The 26,903-nt window shown below is 39.2% G+C and overlaps 1 protein-coding gene across 5 annotated transcripts in view; it reads left to right on the top strand.

The window, feature by feature from the left end:
• The first annotated feature begins 9,877 nt into the window (after positions 1-9,877).
• The window catches only part of LRRFIP2 (LRR binding FLII interacting protein 2), a 60,580-nt gene continuing 43,554 nt past the window's right edge, over positions 9,878-26,903 (top strand). For all 5 annotated transcript variants that reach the window (XM_050915818.1, XM_050915816.1, XM_050915817.1 and 2 more), the window contains exons 1-2: positions 9,878-10,359; positions 20,572-20,676. In XM_050915818.1, coding sequence (XP_050771775.1) covers positions 20,587-20,676 — 90 coding nt within the window. In that variant the 5' untranslated portion in view covers positions 9,878-10,359; positions 20,572-20,586. The remainder of the gene's footprint in view (positions 10,360-20,571; positions 20,677-26,903) is intronic.

The raw sequence follows: 26,903 nt of genomic DNA, 5'->3' as shown, positions 1-26,903 counted from the left end.
TTTGGAAATAGGGGAAAGCGTAAATACTGAAAATATAAACTATTAACAGAATTTGAAACATGGGACTCAAAATCAGACTTCACAGTGCAAATACAGAAGAGACAAAGGATCAGAAAATGGCATCACTGTAGAGGTAACAGCCCAGTATTGAGAAATGAGAGCAGTGGTACTGCCTAATGGTAAGGATACAAGTATCAGGTCTTCAGTACACCAGCATAATAACCTTCACATCTTTGTGATCCTGACCTTCCGAGCGCTTTTACTATAGCAACCTGCAGCAAGAGCCTACTCCCTGCCAGTGAGAGGCTGCAAACAGCAGCAGCTTTCATCAACTGATCAGGGATAACAGCTTATACTTCTGCACCTACTTCTCTCTCTTCTTACCTTCACTATACCCCTGCAAACTCTACTCCTTTGTCTTCTCCGTGCTAAACCAAAGAGTTCTCAGTCCTGGGTTTTCGGCCAGCTGCCCGGCTTAGGGTGGAGAGCAGCCGCTTCCCAGGCGGCCAGCCAGTAATGGCTGCGTTGCACCCTCACGCTCACTGCTGGGGCACCTGGCAGCCCACGCTGCCTCCCACCAACTGCTGACCTTGTACAGACTTAGCACCGTGCCAGTCACGGGCTGACGTCAGAGCGGCTGGGTGAGCCACTGGCGTTACTTTCCAGGCTGTATGTTGGGCTCTAAACTTTTACTTGTCATTATCAAGGGAATGATTTCAAATTAAAAGCCTCTGGATTTTTTACAAAATCTCCAAGCGAAACTGTCACACTTCTCATCTTAACCTAGCACGGTCAAGGGCAGATGTAAAATAGTTTAGTTCAGTTTTGCCCTTTAATCTTATATTAAGTTGCCCAAAAATAGAGCCAGTAAGTAAAATAATTGCATCTAAGAAAAGCTTAGATAAGTTTCAGTTCAATGTCTTCCTTACAACTTTTTTCTCGATCTCAATAATTTCTGGGGTATCTTTTTACAAAACATCTCTTCGTAGCTTTTCTGGATGCTACTCCTTTAAATCTGACAAATATGAACAAGTGCAACCCTCAAATAGCTAATTTGAAATAAGCGTTTTTACTGCTTTTCCTCATCCAGCATGAAAGTTTCTTTTTTTTCCTGGGGCTTTTTTTTTTTTTTTTTTTTTTTTGAGGAAAAGGTGTGCATGTTTTAACAGTAACAACACATAGATAGGAAGCCACTTTTTTCCTGTTCTAGGTTATACTCCAGACATTACTTCTACACTTATCGATGACAAATTATAAGGAACACAACAACTATTATGTAGTTTCAAGCAACTAAATTTTAGTTGTATCAACCCATATTTTTATGTTTAGATAGCAGTGATCATCCTACTTGTTATGTTTGGTACCATCTTTTACAAGCAACCAAGCCAAATGTCCCCTCCGTAACATACAAAAGTAGATAAAAGCAGATGCAGAACTGGTTGTTCTAAAAATGAACGTGGCTGTCTCGCTTACCAGGAATTGAGAACTGTGGTATTTCCCTCAGGAAACAGGCAAAGCTTGAAAAGTCAGCACACATCTTACTTATGCTGGTCTGGTGACTATTTAAATTTCTTCTCAAAGGTTTTGAAGTAAAGCAGACATGGAGAGTTAGGAGAATACTGTTACATCTTCGGTGAAGGAGTAACCTAACAGCATGAAATGGTTATTTAAATAATTGCTTGTCATTAGACACTGCAACCTGTTTGAGATTCCATTTAGCCTCGTTTTAATATTTAATTTATTAGTACATGATGTTCTGGTTTATACATATTGCATGTATGTGTATTTTACGTACATAAATGAAAGTTACAATTTGTGTTGGTGATCTGAAGGATTCTTAAATTGGTGGATTAACCCATTCTATTTTCATTAACAAATCCTAAAAAGTATTTGTTTTCAGCCTTAAGTAATTAAAGAATCTGACGTCTATAACAAAGTAGCAAAACTAAGTTGTTGCATAAAAGCTTAAGGTGTGGTTCAAAGTATAGCTTTGCTCTGAAAAATTACTTTAAAAACAGTATGAAAAAAGATCCGTATTTATTGTGCCTTGGTTCTGACACCAGATATGCTTTTTGTAGTCATGTAGAGAGTTTGGGTTTTTTTGGGGGGATTTTCTGGGTTTTTTTTTCCTCCAAAATTGCCAGGCCCATAAACCTAACCTTGGCTCCTGTAGTCACCCAGCGTTATTTCTTGCTCATGTCTCACTTCCTGTAACGAAAGTTCTCCCTGCCAAACAGTGTCCTCATTACAATTGTGTAATCCCATTTTTTAAAAGCGATGCCCTTGGTGACACCTGTGCAAGCTGAGCTGAGGTTGCGTAAGTAACCAACTGGCTCTTTTAAGTGGATGCTAATAAACAAGTCTGCACAAGAAACTATAATCCAGTTTGTGTGTGCTCTCTCTCTCTTTTTTAGCTGAGCTGGTTGGAATAGTTAATAAGTGTACAAAATATTCAGGCATGAATCATCACAAAAGTTACTGGATCTCCTTTCAAATGCTACAGAAATATTGAGCAAGACCGTCGTGTCACTCTTCAGAATTAAATCATGCCTGGAAGTAGAATTGCCCAGTATATATTTGGAGTGACATCTGCTTCCTTTTATACTGCTTTTACATTTGCTCAGCCTAGAAACAGTAGAAGACAGACTCTTTCTCTTGCGTCATCTATAGCTTTGTTTACTCTGTTTCAATTGGTTTGACTTCTGCTAATATAATTCAAGAAGTCTCACAGAGTTGTATAGGTATCATGCGTAGCTGTAATTTAGGACGTCCCTTAACAATCATGATTATTTGCATGATCATCTTAAAAACCCCTGAAAAGGCAAACCCAAAACCTTAGAAACTGCAAATAATCTTTTCTTGTTCATGTATCAAATACAGAATTCTACAATATTAAAGTTTTTTTACATCAGAACTGCACATTACATACAGACCCATAAATACTTGCTTTTTACTCTTTCTAGGTCACAAAGGTTGAGCTCCCATAACCTTCAGAAGATTCAACATGAAGTACACGTAGAGATAAATTTGCTACAAAATCTAAGTAATCCTATGTTCAGGCTCTAAAATGCAATGTACATTTAAAGGAATATTATCAATTTCATTTAATTTAATTAATTTGTTTAAATATTTTCAAATTATATATCCACTTTTCAGTTTGGCCAGTTCTAGTGTTACAGCTAGACATCTGGAGTCTTCTAGTAGCTTCACTCTCTAGCTGAATAAAAGATCCACATATTGTCATAAGAAAGACTGAAGAGGGATATTAAAATCCTGTATAAAGTAAGTGATTAAATTAAAGACAAATGTCAACAGGTCAGACTTTACAGACAAGTAAGACACAGTTTAAACTGTATTTAATTTAAATGAATTAAGTATTATGAACATTTCTATGAACTTTTCACATTTTTCTTCTTCCTCGTTGTTTTCTAGTGTTTGAATCCATTAGCATAGCATTTCTCTACGATGTTAAGAATAGGAATTTACCTTTTTTTTTTTTTTTAAACATTTGTATTCAATGTTATAGAATTTCAAAATAGAATTTCAAGCATTGGAGCTACTATCTGCTCTAATCACGACCTGGCAAAGATGGTTTTGCTCTAGATCTTGGGTGCATGTACCTTATAGACAAATATTACTTAATTCCAGTCTTCTGATTTTCAATTCAGTAAATGGAATTATTAAACCAAATCTGCTTAATTTGAATGGGCTGTTTCAGGAGTGCTGAGCATCCATAGCTGCCATTGACTGAAGTGGCAGTGTCTGCTCAGGAGCTGTAAAAAAACTGGACCAAAAGTGATGGTGATTAAGTATACAAAGAAGATAGAAAGTTACCACTGACTGACTTCTGTCAGCAATATACAGCTTTGACAATCTCTAAACTGCAGTTCAGAACCTGACATTTAATATTTAAATTTCAGTGTCCTTTTACTTCTCCAATTTAACAGTGCTTGTACAAAGGAAACATCCACCTTCACCTTCAAATAATGATGCAAATTAACGTCAGACGTACACCAACAGAGAAGTACACTGAAGCAGCAAGCAGCAGCATGCAGCATACAGGCTCAATACTGATGGGAAAGAAGCATCTCTCTGTTTGGCTTTCAGTTATTCCATTTGGTTGTTTTTTAAATACATCAGACAGAGGGTCAACTTTGTTGCTGGAGAAAATGAGATGAAGGCTCAGTGAAAGCTATTTTTATTATATGGAGAATCTGTGCACTCAAGATTTTGAAGAGAACTGTAAAGGAGTGGTTCCTTCAGGTAGGAAGCAAAAATAAGAGAGTATGTTAATTTTTATTATATTTTCTAAAGAAAACAAAAAATCATAGTAGATATGTCTTAGTTATATTAATAATTTGTTCACCTCTGCATAGCTGGTGGGAACACTGTAGTAGGTGAAGATAATTGGGGTTGTGGGGATATCAGGCATAGTTCTGATAAATGCCCGTTAGATTTTAGGGTGTTATAAAATCTAAATGTATTGAAAAGTCATATTTAAACTTTACATTCTAATGACATTTCTACATAAAAAAATAAAACAGGCATCAGAAAAGTGTCTAAGAAAAACATGTGAGTACATACTAAAAGATCCATGTGTTTACTCACTTATGCTTAATATAGACACTGCTCGTTAGTTTTGCAAACTCAACACAGCTATGTAAGAGTGAGGTGATTTCCCCTATGTGGCTTTTGTGTCATCAGTAAAATCAACTAGCATTTACATAATCTCTTTTGGGGGATATATAACACACAGAATAGATCATTACTTCAGATTGAGTTTTCAAGAATTATATTTAGCATAGGAAATTGTCATTATTTCTATATATATCAAACAGAACATAAAGACATTTAGAAGTACATCTATCAGGTCTGTAAGGACAACGACACTTGGATCTCTAGTTGTTTTTACAATGGAATAATAATGAAAAGCTCTATATGAAAATTAAATATACTGCTATGTATAATATAAAAACCTTTGAACTTAAAAGTAAAATTTTTAAATTTACTTTTTCAGAATATAGCTTCACTTTCTTAAAAAAAAAAGGTTTCTCACAAACTCTCAGTCCACAAACCTTGTTAAGGTATTTCATAATTTATCTACATCTAAATGGGATCGATCGAAATAATGCCAGTATCTTCCCCGTATTTCTTATTTAACAGGCTGATCTTGGGACACTGTTCAGAGCACTCTAGTGCTTAAAATTTTACTGTATAAAAGTGGATACTAATCCATAGCAATTAAAAAAATCTTCCTATAAACACATAAACCACAATATTCTAGTGCTTACCTTATTTCTAAAAGATTAAAAAAAAAAAAAAAAAAAAGACCAAAACAGTGAAAATAAAGTGGGGAGCATTCTGTTTTCAATTGTTTGGTCAATTAACAAATCTGTGTTAAAACAGAAGTTTTCTACAAAAGATTGCATTTACTTGGAAATCTAGGTTTCTGGGAGAACACTGGAACACAGATTTTTCAGTTAGCTCTACCCACAGCTATTCAACAGACAGTCTAACCCTTTCCCTATTGAGGATGCGATGGATTTGAACTAGAACAATTCATGCAATGCTACTGCTGGAGAGCACCAAAAAGATTTGTGGGTGCTAATCCCCATCAAAATGCATCATATATGCATAATTCCTACTGTGCCCTACAGATTTTTGCACTATTAAAAGTAAATGGGGTAAAGGGAAAAACTAAATCTCACTGATTCTGCAGTTACCTAGCACTACCAGAAACCTTCTAGTCTATATTAACCCCTACAAGAACAGCTGTGAAACGTGCATATCCCCACAACAAACAGCCAGGAATTTTGAATGCCTGGTTTTTTCCACTACTTAGTAAATGTCATATGTATGCAAAAACCTTACAGAGGAAGCCTGGTAATAGTCCCTCAGTACTCCAATGAACTCTACAAAAGATTTAAATAAAGAATTTTGTGATTACGTTCAGCATACAGTCTGCATGCATTCTGCCTTATAACTATTTCAAATATTCTCTTTAAAGTCTTAAATTGTTTCCCATCATTTACATTTAAGTTGTGCAACCCTTTGCTTATTGCTTTGAATGTAACTGAAAATCAACATTACTTCGAATAATGACAAGTGCTTCAACAGAACCGGTACTGAATGATTTTAAAGAGTTTTTGACTGTGCCACAGGATTACTCATTCTTTTGCTCTATCTATTTAGTTTTCCAGTAACTAAAAATATATTTTACTAGTCTAGTAACTGAATTATAAACTGCCCAGAGTCTGTTTATGTAATCTTTACATTTAACTTATGGTATATGTAATCTTTACATTTAACTTATGGTATAAACTGTCTGATTGCTATGGTTCCCCAGACCTTATATTTTGTAGATATATTCTGCGTCCTAATAATTTCCGAGCTAAAAAATTGGTGCAGAGATCACATGCAAAAGGTCGTCCAAGGAAGGCAATGCATCTTTTTTTTCTTCTTCTCCTCTTGAATTTTTAAAAAACATATAAATGCTGAGATTGAAAACATTTATTTAATATGTATTAGTGGCTGTGTATCTGATGACAGAAACGTATCTTTAGCAGAAACTAAACTCTTAACAAAAGGTGGAGGCAGACAGGACTGAAAGGTCCTGGCAGAAGCCTCCTGTAAGCACATCCAATAAATGTTTTGAAAAACAAAACAAACAAACAAGCAAAAGTTGTTCCCTGTGTTACAAAAGGCTTTTGCACTTATTTTATAGTATAGCCACACAAAGTTGATTTTCCACCTGTCACAAGCAGGGGAAAAAGCAGTTACTAACAACATTGGGAATCTCCAGAAGAGGATCAGCTGGAAAAAAAAAGTATGTTCAGTTGTGCCAAACAAATTGTTGAGTGATGGTATCTGAAGTGAGGAGATGGAAACTACAGGAAAGGAAGGAGACAAAATGGCAAGGAGAGAATTAAGTGGATGGAGGTGGTCAGAACTTCTTAAAATGCTATGTTAAACCAATCAGTCTCCATCAGTAAACCAATCTACCAGTTAAACTAATAGCTGGAAGTTATTCTTTCCGTAAGTGGGGGGAGAGAGAAGAATAGGGAGGACACAGAAGGGAAAATACATGGAATGACATCAGGGATTAAGTTAGGCTATAATCCTACATGTGTGCCATCACTATTACATTCTTAACCAGAAGCTGCAATCATGAAACAAAAGCTTCATGGAAAGATTAAAAATGCTAAAGAGAGGGACAAAAAAAGAAGATATTCGAAACTGCACAAAGAGCAAACATTACACAGGAAAACACATTTTTCTCTCATCAAAGTTGTTTCAGTGACAAAATCTCTTTAAAACTGTATACAAATTATTGCAGGAAGTTGACATTGTTGAAAGTGTTCCATACAACTGACTTACAGATTCATCCTAGATATACTTTCTTAGGTGATCATCGCTCTAAAAAGAACTAAGATTTCACCCATGGAATGCCTCAACTGAGCAGAACAGTTTTAGAGAGATATCTCCAGAGAAAAGGGAAAGGAGAGAGCAAATCAGCAGGTTCAATTACATATGACAAGGAATCTATACTAACCTACTGTATAAAAAGACAACAGTGAAGAGAAGATATATTCAAAGGCAGATCCAGTGATACTTCATTCATTCATTTATTTATTTTTAGCAGAAACTCATTATTAACAGAGCAAGCTTTATAGTAGCTTCAGTAAGAATTTGTTCCAGGCAGATTCATAAATGTGTGTTTTGTAACTGCAGCCATTTCACAGCAGAAGTTCAAACATAACTTTAATTTTCTGACTTCTAATTAAAGGTTTATAATGAAACTGTATATAACTTGACTGTTTAACTACTCATTAATGATGCTGAACTCAGAACTGCTACTGTGACATCCTGTACCACTGCCTGTAGTAACTGCACTGTGTATGCACTGCACTGTGCACCGCTTTTCAGTCAAGTAAACAATTGCTCTTTCAAGCCACAAAAATGCACTCAAGGAGACATGCGTTTTGCTGCATCATTAAAGAAAAATGTGCAGCCTATGATATCAAAAGACTAAACGTATGCAAATACCAACACTTCATCGGAGAAAAATGTACAAACGATTGAAAACATTTTTCCCCTTTATATAGCAATATATTAACAGAGAATCATCCCACACAGACCTGGGACATCCCACATTTCAGAAGATTCCACACAAACCCTCCACTCAAGAGGGAACGAAAGACTTCTCCCACCAGCTAGACCAAAGCAAAATGACCCGAGATGTTTTTAACGAAGACTCTCCATAAAGCCCAGAAAATCAGCAGGTGAGTCCTTCTGTAAGAATAAACTTCAAATGTAGTTTTTAAGCCAGTACTTTTTTTTGGTCTTTCCTACTGACGTTCCATGAGAAACTTTCTACTTCATCTCCCTGCGGTGAGATCATCGTCTATTACTACAGAAATTAATGTGATGTTAAAAATAAGCATGGTGAGGCTATGCTGTTATGATCAACTGAGGAGAGAGATTGAGACAGTATAGGGTTTCTCAGACAGAAAGTTACAAAATACTAATGAAACTCAAGGAAGTTGTTTTATGTCTACTGTAATAGATTTAATTCACTTGCATGTCCCTTTTTCTTTACTTTATGCACATCCACTTGAGCTTATTTTAGTAAGACATTTGACCTTTGCCAAGGGCTCTGTTGAATGTTGAGTCCTACCACTAGGCTTGTCATGTTAACAGTGCTTTTCCGTTCCCATGTGACTTCTAACATATGAAATGCCATCTCCTCCAGACCTCTGATCATCTCTACGTTCTTACAGACACCCTGCACTTACTGACAGAGGTGTTGAAAAGCAAATGACTACAGATCTGATCCCAAGTCTATTTCACAGCAGCCTCATCAATACTTTCATGAACATTAGCTGGCTCTTTGTGTATAAACTGGAATATATTTAATGGTATAGCCATTTCTTTCTTTTCTATATGTTATCCTTAGAGACTCTGATGCTTGCTTATATTTAAATTTTGATAGTACAGAAGTCCGGTCGCATTTGTGCCAGTATAAGATAAGGTGTAAATGCTTGCACAGGATTTTTACCCATAAACCCTGCCTGGCACCCATCCACGTAAATCTTCTGAAACGCTTGTGCGGCGTGCCATGTGAAAACGGTGGGAGCAGGACGCACAACTCGGCAGGGCGCGAAGCGAGCACGGCGGTTTCTACGGGCCCGGCCGCGGCTGAAGCCGGCGGGTCGCGCAGCGGTTCTACAGAGGCGGCTGCGGCCTCCCGGCGCTCTCGCTGGGCCGTTCCCTGCGGAACACCGCTCGCTAAAAACAAACCCCAGCTACAACCGAGAAGCAAACACAAAGGAGAAGGTCGCAGACCTACCTCTCCCCGCCACGGCAGTGAGTCAGCCGGCCTGCCCGGCGATAAGGCGGGGCCGAGGCGGAGAGCTGGGCGCCGCAGCCCCCCTCACCACAGGGCACGACCCCCCTTCCCTTCGCTGCCTGCTGAGGAAAAGAGACACGGGGGGAGAGAAGGGCGCCTCTCTTCCGGCAGAGCATGTAACGTCGGAGGCTGACTGCTGCCTCGCCTTCCCCGAGCTGAAAGGGCGCCTACAGGACACAGGCACCCGTCCGCCATCCCTCGTCCCTCGCCCCCGAGCGCCGGCCAGCCGGCCGGCCAGGACCGCGCCAGCGGAGCGCCGCCCGTCAGCGCCCCCACAGCCGCGCCCGCCCGCTCTGCGCACGCGCGCGCACCTCCCTCCCCCCCCCCTTCCCCCGCGGCGGCGGGCGCGGCGCCTGCGCAGTCCGCCGCGCCGGCCTGTGTGAGGGGCTGGGGTCGGGGGCAGTGAGGGTGCGCGGCGGCGGCGGTCGTGTACCGCTCCCGCAACGGCCGCCGGCCGCCCTCCCGTCAGCGCCGGCCCCTTCCTCCTTCCGCAGGGCCCTGCGGGCGGTTTGAAATTAACCGCTGTTTCCTACCCGGGTTCTCGATGTGGCTGTAACCGCCCGGCATTGAAGGGGAGGAGGCAAGAGCGCGGGGCGGGGAAGAGGAGGGCGGCCTGGAGCGGTGCGGCTCGTCTTTGCCTAAAGCTCCGGTTCCTGCGGCCCCTCACAGGGGAGAGGAGAGGAGGGGGGGAAAGGGTGAAGTGAGGTAACGGCTGCCCTGCCACGGCCCCTGGACGGTCTGTGCCCCGCGGGCACCCGCGCTCGCCCTGGGGCGGCTTCTGCCTCTGTTCCTTGGACTCTGGGCGTGGGGAGTGAGGGAAGGAAGGAGCCTGAGGCGATTCCGGGACCCAGGAGCTCCTCGCACCCGTGGAAGGAGGGGGGGAGGGGAGAGTGAAACAAACCCCCCCTTCCAATCAAGGCGTTCCGGTGCTGCAGCAGGCTGGCCCGCAGGTAAGGCTCCTTGGGGCCCGGGCAAGAAGAGGGTGAGGGGGGGTGGGGAGGGTGTCATATACATACAAACCCGGACGGGGCGGGGAAGCAGGGTGGGAACCCGGTTCTTCGGGTTTAGAGAAGCGGGGAGGGCACAGCGGCTCAGCCGGGACTCCCTTGTCAGGTAGGTGAACAGAAAGGGAAACAATAACGGCGGCAGCTTGGGGCGGTGGTATGTGGCCCCTTCTTTGTGGCCGCTGTCAGACCTGCTGCGGGTGGGCAAGGGGAAGCCGGGACCGCCCGAGCCCTTCCGCCGGGCTCGATCCCTCGGCCCCGGTCCGCAGGCCTGCGGGAAGGGGCCGTTCACGCCTCGGTACTGGGTGGAAACGGCGGAACAAGGGGGAGGAAGAGAAGAAGGAGAGAAAGGAAGATGTCCTGAAATCACAGCTGTGTGTATTTCAGTGTCTTTCTGTCTCGCACTTCCTCGAAGCACGTTACCGCAGTTTCACTGTTGCCCAGAGCGGTAGGGCGTGCCCCTCGGTAGAGAGTTATGGTAGGGTTCAGTCAGGCTTTCTGATGCTTATGCTTTTTTTTTTTTTTAATTTCAGAGCACATTTATTTATTCATAGTATGCCCTGTTGCTATGATTGCAAAGAGACTGCTGATGATAAGAGAGATGGGCACATTCATGAGTTTGGAAGGAGCCTGAAAACAGCTCTGGGCTGTGATCTGTTCCGTGTGTTCTAGGTGATTTCTAGCATGATACTTTGAAGGGCAATGTTTTTCAGTGATAATAGAAACGTTTTGTAGATGAAGTAGTACTACACTGGATTTGTATGATCTACTCAGTGACTCCCTCATTTTAGAGAGAGTTACAGACATTTTTGGCTTGACGTGAGGAAGGTCTGGGATCAGGTTTATCCCTTTAAAGTATGAAAAGTATCATTGAACATCTTTGGGGATGTCTGGGGGTTTTGTTAGAAATTTCCTGTAAGATTAAATCAGTGCTTGTCTGGTGAGTTCTTTAAACATTCGTTGTGTCTTGACTGTAAAGTGATGTAATTTAAATGTATTGGGGCCCAGAAACAGTTATCTTCTTAATATACATCTGCTTCCTTGGTTAATGTAATTGCTCAGTGATGATGTAAGAACAGATGAAAGGTGCCCTAGCAGTACAAAATAGTTTGATGTACGTGACATGCTTTTTCCGTTGTTTTGTGTTACTTGGGTTTGGAGATGTTTACCTTAGAGTGTGAAGTCAGTCTTACCTGAACTGAACTCCTGGCTGTAGCTGAGAACTTGTGAATAGAAGACAGTTGTGTGAAATGTGTCAGGTGTAAGCTTCTTGCCCTAAACATCAGTACTTCTTGTGAACTGACTCCAAAGGAACTTATTTTTTCTTTTTTTAATGACTCTCATTGTCTCAGAAGATGGCATGGTACTTTAACATGTGAACTTTTAGAAAGTGCTGTTCAAATTGGACTCTAAGTAGTGGGGATCTGTAGAACATGTTAAGGTCTAGAGTTTCACATAGTGCATGACTTCTCGTGTGCATATACCCAAAAACCCTAGATTGGTATCATATATAATTGAATACCTCTGGTATATAATGCCAGCAGAGGATTAGAAACCAGTAACAGATTTGATACTATGTTGTTGTTTGTGTTTGTAAGATCCTGATGTGAAGGTGTGTGGTGATAGTTATGGGTCAGTACAGTCCAGCAGTGTTACAAAAAATGATTAGAGATGCTTTCTGAGAAAGTAATCCAAATTTATTATCTCGAATATCTGGAAACTAGGTAACATGTAAGTGTGTGTAATGGGCAGTTTGTGTTTATGCATTACATGTCCTTGAAAATAGTTTGTGTAAATAGTGCTGTCTGCTTGTGAAGATGATACAAAAAAAATATGAACTTTATTAGGCATGCAGAGTTAGAGCTGCTCCAAGGGAAGAGGTGAGGGGACACCTCCCAAAAGGCCAGGTGGGAACAAGTGTTTCTAAGCCTAGCAGCCTGCTACCACAGCAGAGGGCTAGTCAGCAGGAGTGATGTCAGCTGATTGAAGAACAGCAGGTGGAGAAAGCTCTAAGGGGTACCCAGCAGTATTTGTCCTGCTTGCTTCAGTAGCTTTTCTTTGTTGTACTGTAACTGTAGCAGTAGTAGAAAAGAGTGTAGGAGTGTATTAAATTGGTAATGGAAAAATATCTTAAATAGTTGCAGCTTGTTACTGAATGTGGGTTGTTACCATGGGGCTCTCTGTTTGTTTCATTAAAAAAAATGGAGCCTTAATATAGCAGCAATGTTTTGTTCTGTTTTTTAATGAGTAATGAAACGTTCTTTTGCAAAATGACAGAAAGGATACTCATTTTGAAAAAGCTGACAGTGCAAAAATGATGGTTGTTTCATTTTAGAATAAACACGGAAGATTCTTGTGACTTTGCTTTTTATGATGCATTCCTCTCATTTTTCAAGGTGTTCATTATAGTACTGTCATTTCCTTGTATTTTTAAAATCACGCTTGATTTCTTAGTTTGTTCCTGGATCTTCAGCATTTATGGTAGCACTAATTCTAGAGAAGTGCAACTGTGTTACACTGCTTTTCTGAAACCTACATTTGCTTTACATTGTGCCCTGAGAGATTCTCTGGTGAGTGACCATTACAAGAGCTTTGCAGATGCTTCTTGTCACTGATGATAATATCCTGTATGTAATGTTTTATTTTGTGGAGTAATGGTATCTCCATGTGCAGCTGTTAGCAACTGATTGGCAGAGAACTCATACTTCATAAAATAAGTGCCACTGCTTGAAGTTGCATCACTGCATGATGTTGTCTTGGAATTTTGGTAATTTGCAAAGACTGAGGAAGGTCACCAAAGATAGCTTGGTGGGCCTGGAGGTGCCTGGTAGTTCTACAGGGCTGAAGGATACATTGGTATAGCTACTGTCTTGTATTGCTTTAAGTTTACCAATGCTAACTAGGCATGGTTACACTTTATGGCTCCATCAGGCAACACTTTTGCAGACTGTGTAATGGCTTTTTGGTTGTCTTAACTGGTGACTTTCTGTTCGTCTATAGCTTTGTAACACCAGCAGAGGGATTTCAGCCCCCTCTAAGGAATTGTCATTCTATTGCTAAAAACCATGAACTCATAAGAAGTTGTATTTCTCAGATTTTAAAATGGCAAATAAACTACAAATATGCTGCATTAAAGGAGTAGATTGTGCAATTGTCAGCTTGTACTGAATTAACTGTCAACTATCCAAAGAGCAACTTTTTTTCCTGAAGAAGCTGACACAAGCTTGTTTGCTCAGAGCAGAAACTTTGTGCCAACGGTTTCTGAAGTAGGCCATGATTAAAGATGAACAGGTTTTTTTAAAATGGAAACACTATTCATGAACTGGAATAACTTTGGCTCCGTCATAGTGGTAAGCGCTGTAATCTTTTGGCAGACAGTAATTATATGCTTTTCTCAGTCTTTACTTTTCCCCTTTAATGTTAGGCTCTCTTACTCATATTAGCAGCTCTTTTTTGCAGTAGCTCTAGTTTCAGTTAATCTTTTTCTGAACACGGTTATTCTGAACGAAAATTCTAAATGAATCCTTAAAACTATTGCATTGAAACCCTGTTTATTTCCCTCTCTCACTCCCCACACACTCCTTTGTTGGGTCCTGGTCACCCTGTGATCATGCAGCTCCTTTTCTTAGGTGCTTTTGAGCCCATAGACAGACATACTAATTCCAAAGAGCGTACCCTTGTGTTGGGGCATTCTTCTAGGGAAGACGCTTATGTTAGTCTTGCATAATTTTAACTCAAGTAGTCACGTATTTTTATTCTATGTCCACTTATTTCTGTGTTTCCTTTAGAATTTGCTTTGACAAAGCACTGAAGGTTAAGCAAATAAGATTGTGATTTCCAATGTGATTCTTTCTGCTCCATCTCAGATATGAATGCTGCTTCTGCTGTCTTGCAGTAATAATACCTCTGGCTTGTTTGTAGCTTTGTGTTGCTAGAGCTGCAGTTTCATGAGACAGTTCTTTAAAATTGCTAGGTTGGGTTTTCTCCTGTTTTTCTGAACACATTAACTTTTAGAACTTTGCTTTAATTGTGGGTATGGTAGCTTCCATACCTTCACTCATCAGCAGTATTCATTTGTGGAAGTAAAGAGCAAGTGTTCAGTTAACTTATGAAGTATATTTAGATTATTTAATTTCAACTCCATCATCATTGCATAGCACTCCTGCTTCTTAGATGCTTCTTAGATCTTTCTTTTTAGTTAGGTATTTGAAAAAGCTTTTGCTCTTTTTAGTATATTTCACAAGTATATTTTTTAGTACATTTAACATTTGTGGAACTGTCAAATATCAAAATGAGTTACTACTGTTTGTGCTTTATTAGCAACCTGTGATTGGTTTGCTGCTGAGGAATGTTTTTTTTTCCCCTGCTTCTTACATTCATCCTCCTTATTAATGTGTTTCTAACATTATTCATCCAAGTAACCTTCATTCAGATTCTTTTATGTTTTTAGACTGTTCAATTTCAATAAATTCCAGCCTTCCTCTGTGTTAAAGTTCCCTTCTCCCACTAGCTTCATTGCCTTTTTGTTCTTACGAAATCAAAGAATTTAGCTACTACTTTAAATTGAATCAACTTATAACTGAAATTGATCACAGAGACTATTACTACGTATTCTATAAGATCTTTGGGTTTTGTTGAGAAAATGCTTAGTGCTATGTCGTCTTTGTTAAGAGACAGATAAAAATCTGTAACAAACCTAGGTATTTATGTACTCTAATGTTGTGAAATTACATTCAGATGATATTTTATAATGAACAACTTCCCAGTAGTGTTTATCTGTCTTATCATGTCAAAGATAACAATTTCCAGCAGCAGGGGCAGTTAGTGCTGTTGCAGTATTCTGTAGAACCTCCTTTATGGTCCACTTGATTCAGATGTTTAAAGGTCTGTAGCAGATAAAAACACTAACTTTGCAAGTGGACAACTGAAACTGCAAGAAACTTTGCCTGGATACTATGACAAAAGGTGCAACTCCTTCTCAGGATTAAAATAATTTACTTCTTTAAAGATATAAACTACTGTGTTTGCGGCTTTGGACTTGAAATGCAGGGGCTGCCGGCTTATATTCCAGTATTAATTAGGAAACTGAGGCTGGTTCTAATAGCCAGTGGTTCTAGAGCAGGGCTGCTCTTTTCTGTTGTTGGATCAAATATACAGAGATTGTTTCTACACAGGTGAACTTCAATTATCTTGTGATCTTACTTGAAAGAGAAAAGGAGAGTTTCAGTCTGTTTATTTATAGCCTGTTCACACTGTAGTATCTGAATGCCTTGCATGTATGCGATGCCAAATACACTGGCATAGACCCAGGCATCAGAACAGGTGGTGCCATTGAAGGTGGTGAGTGATAGGGCCTTAAATTGTAGTGTAGCTTCTCTTTTATGTAAGATGGGTCACACTTCTTTCTAGGAAGCAAAAAAAGAAACAGAACCTTAGTCAGAAGGTAATAGGAAGAAGAATAGAGAGCAAAGACTTGGGGAAGAGATAAAGTTTATATATGCCTGAAGTGAAGACGAATGAGAGGAACTTGAGGGATTTCCTCACAGGTCTTCTGGTTTGTTTGAGGACTTGAGACACTTCAGTTTTTTGGAATGAAATACAACAGGATGTCACTTCATCAGTCGTGTAATACAATGTGTAACCCAGCCTACAGTAGGAAATAAACATGTAATAGATGTAACTCAGGAATTCTGAACTGTAAATGCCGCAGATTATAATGTACTTTCCTTTTATAGTTTAGGAAGGCCAGTGTAACAAGCTGTTTTTTGTGTGGTTGTATTTTGTTTTGGGGTTCTTGTTAGTTATTTTCTGTGAAAATTCTAATGTTACAGCATATATTAAATTCTTTACAACATGCAGCACAATAATTTTTCCTGTAATTAGCAAGTTATGCAAGTGAAGCACCTAAGAAATATTTCTGCATGCATGTGAAATATTTGGCACCTTATAGTTTTCTGAGAAGTAACATCATGATACGTTTAGTATTAGACTAATTAGTCTACTGGCAATAGGACTAGATCTCTGTAGTACTGAACTATATAACAAGACATGAAATACTCTGGCATACGTCAGCTCAATTAAAAGTTACATGGGATGGAAGAAATTGTGACAAGACCATTGAAGGCATATTAAAACATCTTATTAAAGAAAGCTTGTATTGAGGTTTAGTTTCAAAGCTGGCAGCAATAATAACTATAGAATCATGTAGTCTTCTGTTTTGGAAGGAACCTCTGGAGGTCGCCCCTTGCACAAAGTGTGGTCAATTAGAGCAGGTTTTTCAGAGCCTTGTCCGGTCAAGTTTTGAATATTTTCAGGGCGGGACATTTCACAGCCTCTCTAGGCTAATGTTTACCCTCTGTTCTTCAGCTCCAGGGTCCCCTATTTGCACATGATTCCTGTTGAAGATGTGGGTGCTCTAGATTTGCGTGTACCTATGCTGCTTCCTGCAATGCCCTAATGCATGTGCCAGTGAGAGTGCACCTCACAAGCTCACATTCACCTAAGGTGTGGGTTCTCCTCCCGTGCTGCACCCTCTGCTGACCACCTGATAGCTGGAGTTCAGGACCTTGCATCCTCCAGGAGGGATGCTGCACTGTCTGGCGTGGACAGATACCATGATGCATTCAGCAGAGTGACTTCTGGCAGTGTCAAGTCAGGTTTTGACTGATGCTGTTTCCTTTCCAAGGTCTCTCCCACTGGTACAGACTTTCATATTTTTTATACTTCTTTTCAGGAGGACTCCTTTATTTCAAACACTTCTTTCTAATTCCCTAGTTACTGTTTAATCTAACTGATGATCCTCTTGCTCTTCAGCATGACCAGTTTTGGGCAAATATCCTGTCAGACAATTTTGCATACTTGATTCGCACACACACAAAAATTCCTATCTTCACATTTGTTATTACCCAGACCATTTTGCCAAGGGTGGGCCTTGCAAGCACCCCCCCACTATGTCCCCTCTATCGTTAAGCAGTGGCCCTACAGTTTTCGTAGTCTTTCTTTTGTTCCCAATGTTCTTAAAGTAGCCTTTCTCTTTGTCCTTATCAGCCTTTGCTAGTTTTGACTTCAGCTGAATTTTGGCTTTCCTAACTCCTCCTTGTAGGCAAAGGCAACATCTCTGTATACCTTCTAGGTAATCTGTCCCTGCTTCCTTTTTTTGGGGGTTTGGGCTCAGTCAGGAGTTCTGTGCTCATCCTAAGTGAGAGGTGTGGCAGATGGCTGGCAGCAATGCCACACTTGACTTCCACAGTGATTTTGGCACAATTATGCTACCAGGTGACTGAGATGGGCTTTTTTTGCTCATTTAAAGCATCAGCATCTAATTTTTTTTAAATTCACTACTCTATATACGTTAGTACTTATTGTCAGTCTGAACATAGCTATACTAAAAATAGCTATATAACCTATTACATTCAATTCCCCAAATGAGTCTGCCAGCTAAGAGAATCTCACTGAATTAACAAACCGAAGTTAGTTATCTATTAGAAGTGGTATGTTGTTTCAAGGATGTTCACAAAAGCAGTTCAAGTCTATGGTATGTGCAGTTATTCTGCAGTTTTTACTTACGTGGTAAATGTTTAGTTCAGAAATACAACCCTTAACATACAAATTAAAAGAATTTCATGCTTAGTGACCTTTTTAGTAGATAGGTTTGGGTTCTGTTGCTTACATGAACTGATCTATTGTAATAACATAACTTCTTGATTTTTCTTTTTTTGGGGGCTAATATATAACCTTGTGAAAACCTTCTGTAGTAGGGGAGTATTACTTTCTGTTGATGCAACTTCTACTTTGGGCCCTATCTGCTTTTCTTATTTGAAGTCAGCCAATAAGAATTACTGAAAAAAGATGCAGACTTTTGGAGACAGTTCTTCTGAATGTTGGCAGCAACCTGTAGCTCTGAGCTTAAACTTTTGCCACAGAGATCTCCAGACTGCTTTCTGCATGTATATATCTAAATTAATCTGAGTACAAAACATGAGTTTGCTTGCTTGTTTTTAAGACTAAAAAGACACTCTTACCGAATGGATTAACAATCGCAATACTTGTCCCAGGCCTTATCTCAGTCTCCCTTCACCCTGAGTTTGATCTCTGCTGTTCTACTTCCAAGACCCATCCCAACCTCTGATAAGAGTGAGGCTGGAATCTTGTATTTCTTCCTGAAAGTGTGCTGCTACATAACACCAGAATTAAAGCCAAAACAAACAACAACAACAAAAAAAATCATGTTGTGGGGGAGTAACAAATAAATTGAACCATGAGCCACAGGCAGATGGTAAAAACACTCCCTGGCAGGTGAGTCCTGTGTGTTGGTCCAAATGCATGTATTTTATCCAAACACTCTGCACTGCAAAACGAATGAGCAGTGTGTGGAGGAGTGGATGGAATCCAGGGGGGTACTTATGTCCACTCTTCCCCATCAGGAGTGTGTTCATTACTGGATGATAGAACTATATCTTCTCTGGCCCCTTCAGATACTGTGATTTTATTCCTCTACTACTCATCTGCAAATGCTGCAAACTCTCCGTTAAGGTTTTTACACAATGGAGTTGTTGTGCATCTGCAGTATTGAGTATGTTTAGTTTTGGTCTGAGAATAGCAACTGGAAATGAATAAGATTATTGCATAATTGTTGTATCTGTCCTATGTAGGAGCTTTTAAGAAGGGGGACATGAGTTTCAAGTCTGTTGTCTTTTCTCTCATCAACAAATATTCTATTTCCCTTGTCTAAGCACATAAAGAATAGTAAAATACCTGCAGAAATTGAAGCAGAATAAAAGAATTCCTGCCTGCAAGGAAGAGAGGACTAGTGGCATAAAGTTATGGAGGGGGGAAGAAGTGTGAAAGCTAAAATAAAAAAAATAATAAAAAAAAAAAAGAGCTGTGATGCTACTTGATATCTTTGAGTGCCAGAAAGTACCCTAATATATTTTGGCTTTGTGACTGCTGTATAAAAATAATAAAGTAAAAACTATGCTTGCACAAGAATACCTATCACATTCTTTTTTTTTCTTTTCTCCTTTTGATTAAACTGTAAGGAATTCTTGAATGTTTGTTGGTTAGACCCAGTATGAAAGATGGTTCTTTCACCAGTTCAGTTTCAAAAGGATAGCCAATAGTAGTTCCCTTCTAGACCTTTTCTATTTGCATGAAGAAAACTTTGTTCTAAATAAGATGTTTTCCCAAGCCCTGTGTGGGACGCTTATGTCATTTACATCAAATAGCTGGACTACCACCAAATTCTGGAATTTGGAAGGACCTGGTGTCTGGAAGTAGGGTTACTTTAGGATATTTGAAAAAACTAATTTAGATTATTTTTTTGAGTAATGTTTTGCTGGTTGTGGCTGTATGTGCTATGTTTAGGTTTGGTGGTGATTTTTATATTCTTGCAATTGATAACAGAGGTTCCTGGAAGAAGACTGAGAGGGTATTTTATGTATTATTCTGGGTATATGATGCTAGTATTTTTCTCTCTTCATTTCCCAAATTAGGAATCTTGTTAGGCAAAAGAATGTTTGTTTGTCTAGAAATGTCTTTACTTCTATAGTAAAACTTCTACTTTAGTAGAAGACTGCAGTGCTCATTCAGTTGCAGCTGCATGAGAACAGCTGTATTAAAATGTAAATAAGCCCCATCTATCTGCTTGGATGCTTTGAAAAGTTTGTCTACTGAATCTGTCTTTTCTGTTTTGGAGAGAGCTTTAATGATCATGTAAGTTTAATTCTTGAACCTGTTGTTGCCTATAGGTTTTCTTCATGTCCATAAAATTAAATGGATACTTATTTTTAGGAGTTGTGAAAAGTGACATAGGTACATAGTACATAGGTATTGTCATTAAGCTCGGAGCAGTTGACAGTTGTGCATGACTTTGAAGCTGTGGGTAAACTGACGGGTTCTGTTCAGTAGAAAAATGCTGTGTGTGCACCTTGTAGGATGCAGTGATGTTCTATAAAGCTGCCACAAGATTTCGTGATAAAGTTTTCCCAGAAATACAACTGCTGGATAAATTTGTGCCAATGGCATGTAGGTTTCTTGAGTATTACACAGCTGAAGAATTGGAAAGTTTATTACATTTTGGGGTGTGGATTGCTTGTTTGTTTTTAATTCCAGATCTGAAAACTGAGCTTTTTTTTTCCCTGTCTGTTTTTGCAAATACAGAACCAGAGGGTAAAAATGGGAACTCCTGGATCAGGACGGAAGAGAACTCCAGTGAAAGACAGGTTTTCTGCAGAAGATGAAGCTCTGAGTAACATTGCGAGAGAGGTTTGTTAATGTTAGATTATCTTAAATTCAGAAATAGGGATGAAAGCAATCTCATTATCCAGAAAAAGTTAAAAAGTGTAATTAGCCAAAAATATGACAATTAATACAAACTAAGTGTATTTTCAATAAAAAAAAAAATCACATTTACTGAAATGTCACAATGATATATTAATTGTATGATTAGTGTAACTTCACAGGATCACACTTAAGCTTAGCAGATGTTTCTACAGATAGTTATATGCTTAGCTAAAGATAAATGAGAAATCCAGTTGCTATCTCAGGTCTAAAACTAAAAAAATTCCACATTTATCCCATTGCAGTGTGTAGTATTCTTAAGATGGTAAGTATAGTGTTGAATGAGTAATAGTCATTATTAAAAGGTATTTGTAATATGTTCTGTTTCAAATGTGTAAAGTCACATTTCTGTCAAAATAAGCCTAATATGTACACTATACCAGGACTTTAACAGAGTCACCACCTGAAAAAGAGCTGGAAGTAATGAGCCAAAAATGCAATTAACAAGAAGTTGATACAAAGGGAAATTTTGTTCCACCGGATATAGGAAGGAGGCAGCTGGAATTCAGAGTCTTGCAGGCGTCTATTTGGACTTGAGTTTTTCTGGGAGGAAACGCTGTGACTTGGAAACAAAAGCCTTAGTACTGTTTGTATACAAGTGGATACAGAAGCTTTGCGCTACACTGTCTACAAAGCTTCTCAGCCTAGTTGACATAGATGAGTGGAAATGCAGATTCTAATTGGCCTTGTAATGTAAACTGTTGTCTATATATGTATGTGTATAATATATATACTATATGCGTATGTAAGACAAAATAGGTAGGTGATAGGTCTTTGAAAACGCAGCTTCTGTATGCGTTTTCAAATGTAGCCATCACAGACTGTAGGCAAAGGAAACGCCCTGTCAGCAAAAAAAAATCATTTTCATTTAGTTGGTAACTTTCCAGAAAGCTATGTCCACACCAAATCTAATGGAAGTTCTTGGCCTATCAGATATGTTCTGTGTGGGGCTCTGGGTCATGTATGGTCTCACTCATCAAGTTCCATCTCCCATTTTTGGGGAAAACAGTTAACGAAGGAGAAGGAATCTGGCTTTAAATTTCTTTCGAATATTCTCTGCATGGTTCCAGTACAGTAACATCAGCTTGCAACTTAGCCTAGGAAAAAAGGTCTCAATAGCAAGGTGTAATAAGTATTATCTTACTTAAAATTTCTGTGGCGCTTTGTTCTCTTCCATCTCTTACTCGGCATTGGTGAGGCCACACCTCGAATACTGTGTTCTGTTTTGGGCCCCTCACTACAAGAAAGACATTGCATTGCTGGAATGTGTCCAAAGAAGAGCAATGAAGCTGGTGAAGGGTCTAGAGAACAAGCCTTATGAGGAGTGGCTGAGGGAACTGGGGTTGTTTAGCCTGGAGAAAAGGAGGCTGAGGGGAGATCTTACCGTTCTCTACAACTACCTGAAAGGAGGTTGTAGCGAGGTGGGTATCGGTCTCTTCTCCCAAGTAACAAGTGATACGACAAGAGGAAATGGCCTCAACTTGCGCCAGGGGAGGTTTAGATTGGATATTAGGAAAAATTTCTTCACCAAAAGGGTTGTCGAGCATTGGAACAGGCTGCCCAGGGAAGTGGTTCAGTCACCATGCCTGGAGGTGTTTAAAAGATGTGAAGATGTGGCACTTAGGGACATGGTTTAGTGGTGGACTTGGCAGTGCTAGGTTAACAGTTGGAATTGATGATCTTAAAGGTCTTTTTCCAACCTCAACGATTCTATGATTGCTGACCTCCTTAATTAAAATTTGAGCATAAGCGTAAATTAAACAAAAATGAAGGTGTTTTTCCCCCTTCATGCTAAATTAAACTAATACTAGGTATTATTATTATAATACTTGCTGAAAAGCTCATAACTTATTCAGTATTCTGATATTAGTCTAAATCTGCTGAGATAACTAAAATTTTTATGCTGATCAGCATATCATTTAATGGGTAGGCATTTCAGATTGTCTTTGACTGTTTTATGTCTATTAATAATTCTTAAAACCTATTTGAATTAAATTGTTCTAAATGTTCCTTCTGATTTTCTTATTAGAATTATTTTTTCCCTTTCTAATATTCTGGCATTTTTCTGTATTTCGAGACTCACCTTCCATGGCTTGTTAGGGAGAAGAGAATTCAACATATTTCAGAATAAAACGGTTTGTTACCTTTACATACATGTTTTCGAGGCTGTGTATAGCACCATTTCTTCTTTTGTGTTGCCATATCCAGGTCTCACTGTAAGAGTCTTAATTTAAAATTGTTATCCAATTTTAAAATAGTGTGAAAAGTTTTATGTCATCATGAATATTGTATTATCACAATATGTACTACTGTCAGGTTGTTAATCCCTTGGTCCATGTAGGAGAAGCTGGCCCTCAGATCCCATGTCAGACAGCAGCTGTTGTCATTGAATTGGTAGCTGTAATTCATAGTATTAGCCAACTTATTCTAAAGAAAACTTCTACTTTAAAGGAACAGAATGCATTTCTTAGGATATAACAGCAGAGGCCAGTTAATGAAACTAAGTTCTGTCTTTAAATAACATCTTATCTTCCTGTACATATACCTTATTATTTGAGGCTGGGGAAAAGTTTTTGGTTACCATGCTGACATAGGGCATGCCAATTCTCAGTGCATGAATATATAGAGTAGATATACTTCGCTGTTCTGAGGCCATTATCTCAGCAACATGGCTTGCATATCTTTTTATTGTCAAAGGGGGTTTTGTTCCTCAACTTCCTCTTCTGAAATTACCTTTTTAGCAGATGTTACTTACAACAGTTGAATTGAGTCCCATAATCCAGCAGTCAGATGTCTTGTGAGGAAAACTTTCCTAAAAGGTGTTCTAGGTATCGAGAGATGGTAAACAGAATATGCTGAAACAAAAGGCTGGCGCTCAGGATGATCTGCATGGAAGAACTGCGTAGAAGTGCTCTGGGATTCAGAGCAGTCACAAAATGGCACTAGGAATTCTCAGAGTTTGTAATACTAGCAAAGACTTCTAGTGTAGTGTATGAAGTTTCAGGGTTTTTTTCATATTTCAGAAAGCACTAACGTTATTCTTTCTCACCACTCGAATTTGACAAAATTGAGATTTCCTTGTTCTGTGGGATGTGTCAAAAAGATGTGATATCTTCCTTTTGGTACCAACAAACATCTGCTTTCTAGGAAATGTTGTGTAAAGAATTCTTTGGTATAGATCCAGTAAATTCATTTCTACATAGTCATTTTTCTGCACTGGTTGAATCTGATGTGTCATCTTATATGAAAATATTTAATGGAAGACGAGGGCACTATCATAGGATCTGAGGGGCTTGGTCAAACTACTTTCTCCTTGTGAGATTTTTCGTTTTCTCCATCTTTCCTCTGCATCAGAAAACTTCTCTGTTGGTTGTGTCTCCTCCCCTTTGCTTCTTGTAGCACTAGCACTGTTATGTAGAGAGTTCTTTCATAGCTTTTCCTTGCTGTGGGAGTTTGCATTGAGACAAGCTCTTCTGCAATGCCTCTGCACTAAACAAGGCACAGGTATGCTAAAACATCAACATTGGAGTGAATTACTGCCTTATTCCAAGAACTTCTGAGTTACCAGACCTCTTTTTTTGGGACCTACTTTGTATTCTGTTGTGTTACCCTTCCTGGCATTGAATTCCCTGTGCTCGCTGAAACAGAAGAATAGTAAAGGTGATATACGTATCCAGGGACAGGGATCTATGTATCCTTTTCTGGAAGCAATGCACTCTCCATATTATTCAGTGTCTTAAGTGAGATTAGTTGCAGTTGATCAGTTTGGAAGTCTTGCCTTGATACAACAGAGGATTACCAGTTGATCACGTTTGTTTCAAAAGCTGTGGGAACAGGTGTAGGTATATTGTCCAGGTGTTCACTGCAAGGAGAAAAGGAACTCTGAGTGTAAATGTACCCAACTACATTAAAGTGGAGTATTGGCAAGTGTCTTCTGATTATAGTCAGGTTAATTTGAAGTCAGCTAATCTCTTATTAAAAAAAAAAAATTAAAAAATGCCTATCTCCTGAAAACATGAAGAGTTCCTTTATGCCACCTTCTGGTTCCTTCTCTAGCTGTTGTAATGGATTCTGAAGCTGTTAACTTTGTCAGATTGACAAAGAATATAAGCCAGCTGGTGTGGAAGACAGTTTCTTCTGTCTCGTGGAAAGTTCTGCCTTTCCAAATAACAGATAGGGATTGTCTAGTATGACTTCAGGCTCCTGTCAAGATTAGGTTCTTATGTAGAAATCCTTTTTGTTTAACAAATAACTAAATAAATAAAAATTGAGGTTCATATTCTCAAGGTTATGTTCACAGTCTACACTGGGTACAGCTGATAGAATCTCAAGATCTGTTTTCCCTGCGGTTTTGTTGTGGAGATTCTCTGCTTATAAATTTGTTTTGTGGACAGAGTATCTTCAGCTGACATCTGCATCACTGCTTCACTTGTCTGTGTAATTTACAGACAAGTTGTTGTGTTCACTTTAAATATTCAGCAGTAACCTGTCATCACCAGGCATCTCTTATGATTACTTGAGACCTTTTTCTCCAAGACCAGCCTTACATGCAAGAGCAGAGGTTTCAGTCACTTCTGCGTTCTTACATTGACTTCATTTCAAGCTCAGATACAATGAATGTCATGCCAGAAAATGAGAATAGTCTGACTCTTCTCACCAGCTTCAACCTGATAAGCAGCAGTTTGAAGGGACAATTGGGATTTACCTTTTATATCCTTTCTTTCCGTGCTTGCGTCAGCAACCCTTCCATTCTTCAGGGCTGAGTAACTCTATAAGACAAAGAACTAGAGCTTGTGGACAACGATTGTACCACTGTTCACTTGATTTCCTCCTTGTAGCATCTTGTCTGTATTTTTTCAGGAACTGTTCTTATGACTCTGTTTTCATTGTATAGCAGGAGCCTGGAAACTCTTAAGAGGTGTTTTCTCATGGGAGAGAATAAAGATTCATTTGGCTTTAAAATTCACTCTGTAGCTGCTCAAACTTTGAGTAGAGTGCAGTTGTTCTTACTTTGGTAAAAATGTCATGTTACTTAATTACCAGGGTAGAAAAAGCCAGGAGTTCAATATTTTAAAACGCTTGAAGGCTATATCATGAATTTAGAAACCGTTAACAACATAGTCTTTTGTCATATTGAATCTATTCAAAGTTCAGTACATGTTTCTCTCTGCATACAGCTTCAGCTTTTCTTAAGAAAACAAACAAACAAAACCCCAAAGAACCCCACCCTCATACAGAGATTGTCTTTGTAGGTGCTAGATGGTTTTTGAATTTGTTTTAATAAGAGACCACTTAAATATTTTTAAATCAGCTATTTCTACTTTAGTATTCAAAATTTTGTTTGCTGTTGTTTTTAATAGTGGTTAAGGATATTTTATAGGAGATAAGGTATTCTAGAGATTTTCCAATCTATATATGAATCTCTATAATAAATGGAAAAAGAATAAGAGACATCAGAAATAAAGAATCCTAAACCTTTAAGTCACAGAAACCTTAAGATTTTGTTGTTTATAGTCTTTGCTTTGTAGGCAACTGGAGAAAAAGTAGGCACATCAGAAATAAGTGGAAGGAAGATATTTCTGAGGAGGCATAAGAAATACATTTGGCACATGAGTGATGGTGTTGCCTTGGGTCCATGAGACAGCAAGGAGATGAGGAGGGTAAAAAGCATGGAAATGAGAATACAGAAGAAATGAGCAACAGAAGACAGAAATAATGCATGTTCACTTAAGAAATTATGAGATAAACTTTATATTGCAGTGTGTAGTAGTGTATGAAGAAATACGGTGAACATTTTTAAAATGCTCATCCTGATGCTTTGCCGAAGCTGGCAGAATGTCCTGGTGTTGTGTCAAACACCCTGCGGCAGAAACGGAGCCGGGTACCTCGGCAGGGGTAGCCGGCGCCCTCACTGCTGCCGTCTGGTGGAAGAAGGAAAGCCTTCCTTGCCTGGGCCTCCTGCGGTGGAAACTGCAGGGTTGTAAACACCGCATATCCCTTGACAGAGAGAGAAAGGTGTTATACGTATTTCAGCCCGTGATGACAACATAATTCTAAGGTTTTTGATTAAAAGCATTCATATTTTTTCAGAGGTGTATAATATATGTTAGTATAGCCTATATTTTATCCTTAAGAAGCTTTTATGCTGAATC

The sequence above is a fragment of the Gymnogyps californianus genome, chromosome 2, assembly GCF_018139145.2.
Source record: "Gymnogyps californianus isolate 813 chromosome 2, ASM1813914v2, whole genome shotgun sequence".
NCBI lineage: Eukaryota > Metazoa > Chordata > Aves > Accipitriformes > Cathartidae > Gymnogyps > Gymnogyps californianus.
This window is presented reverse-complemented; position numbering and strand designations above follow the sequence as displayed.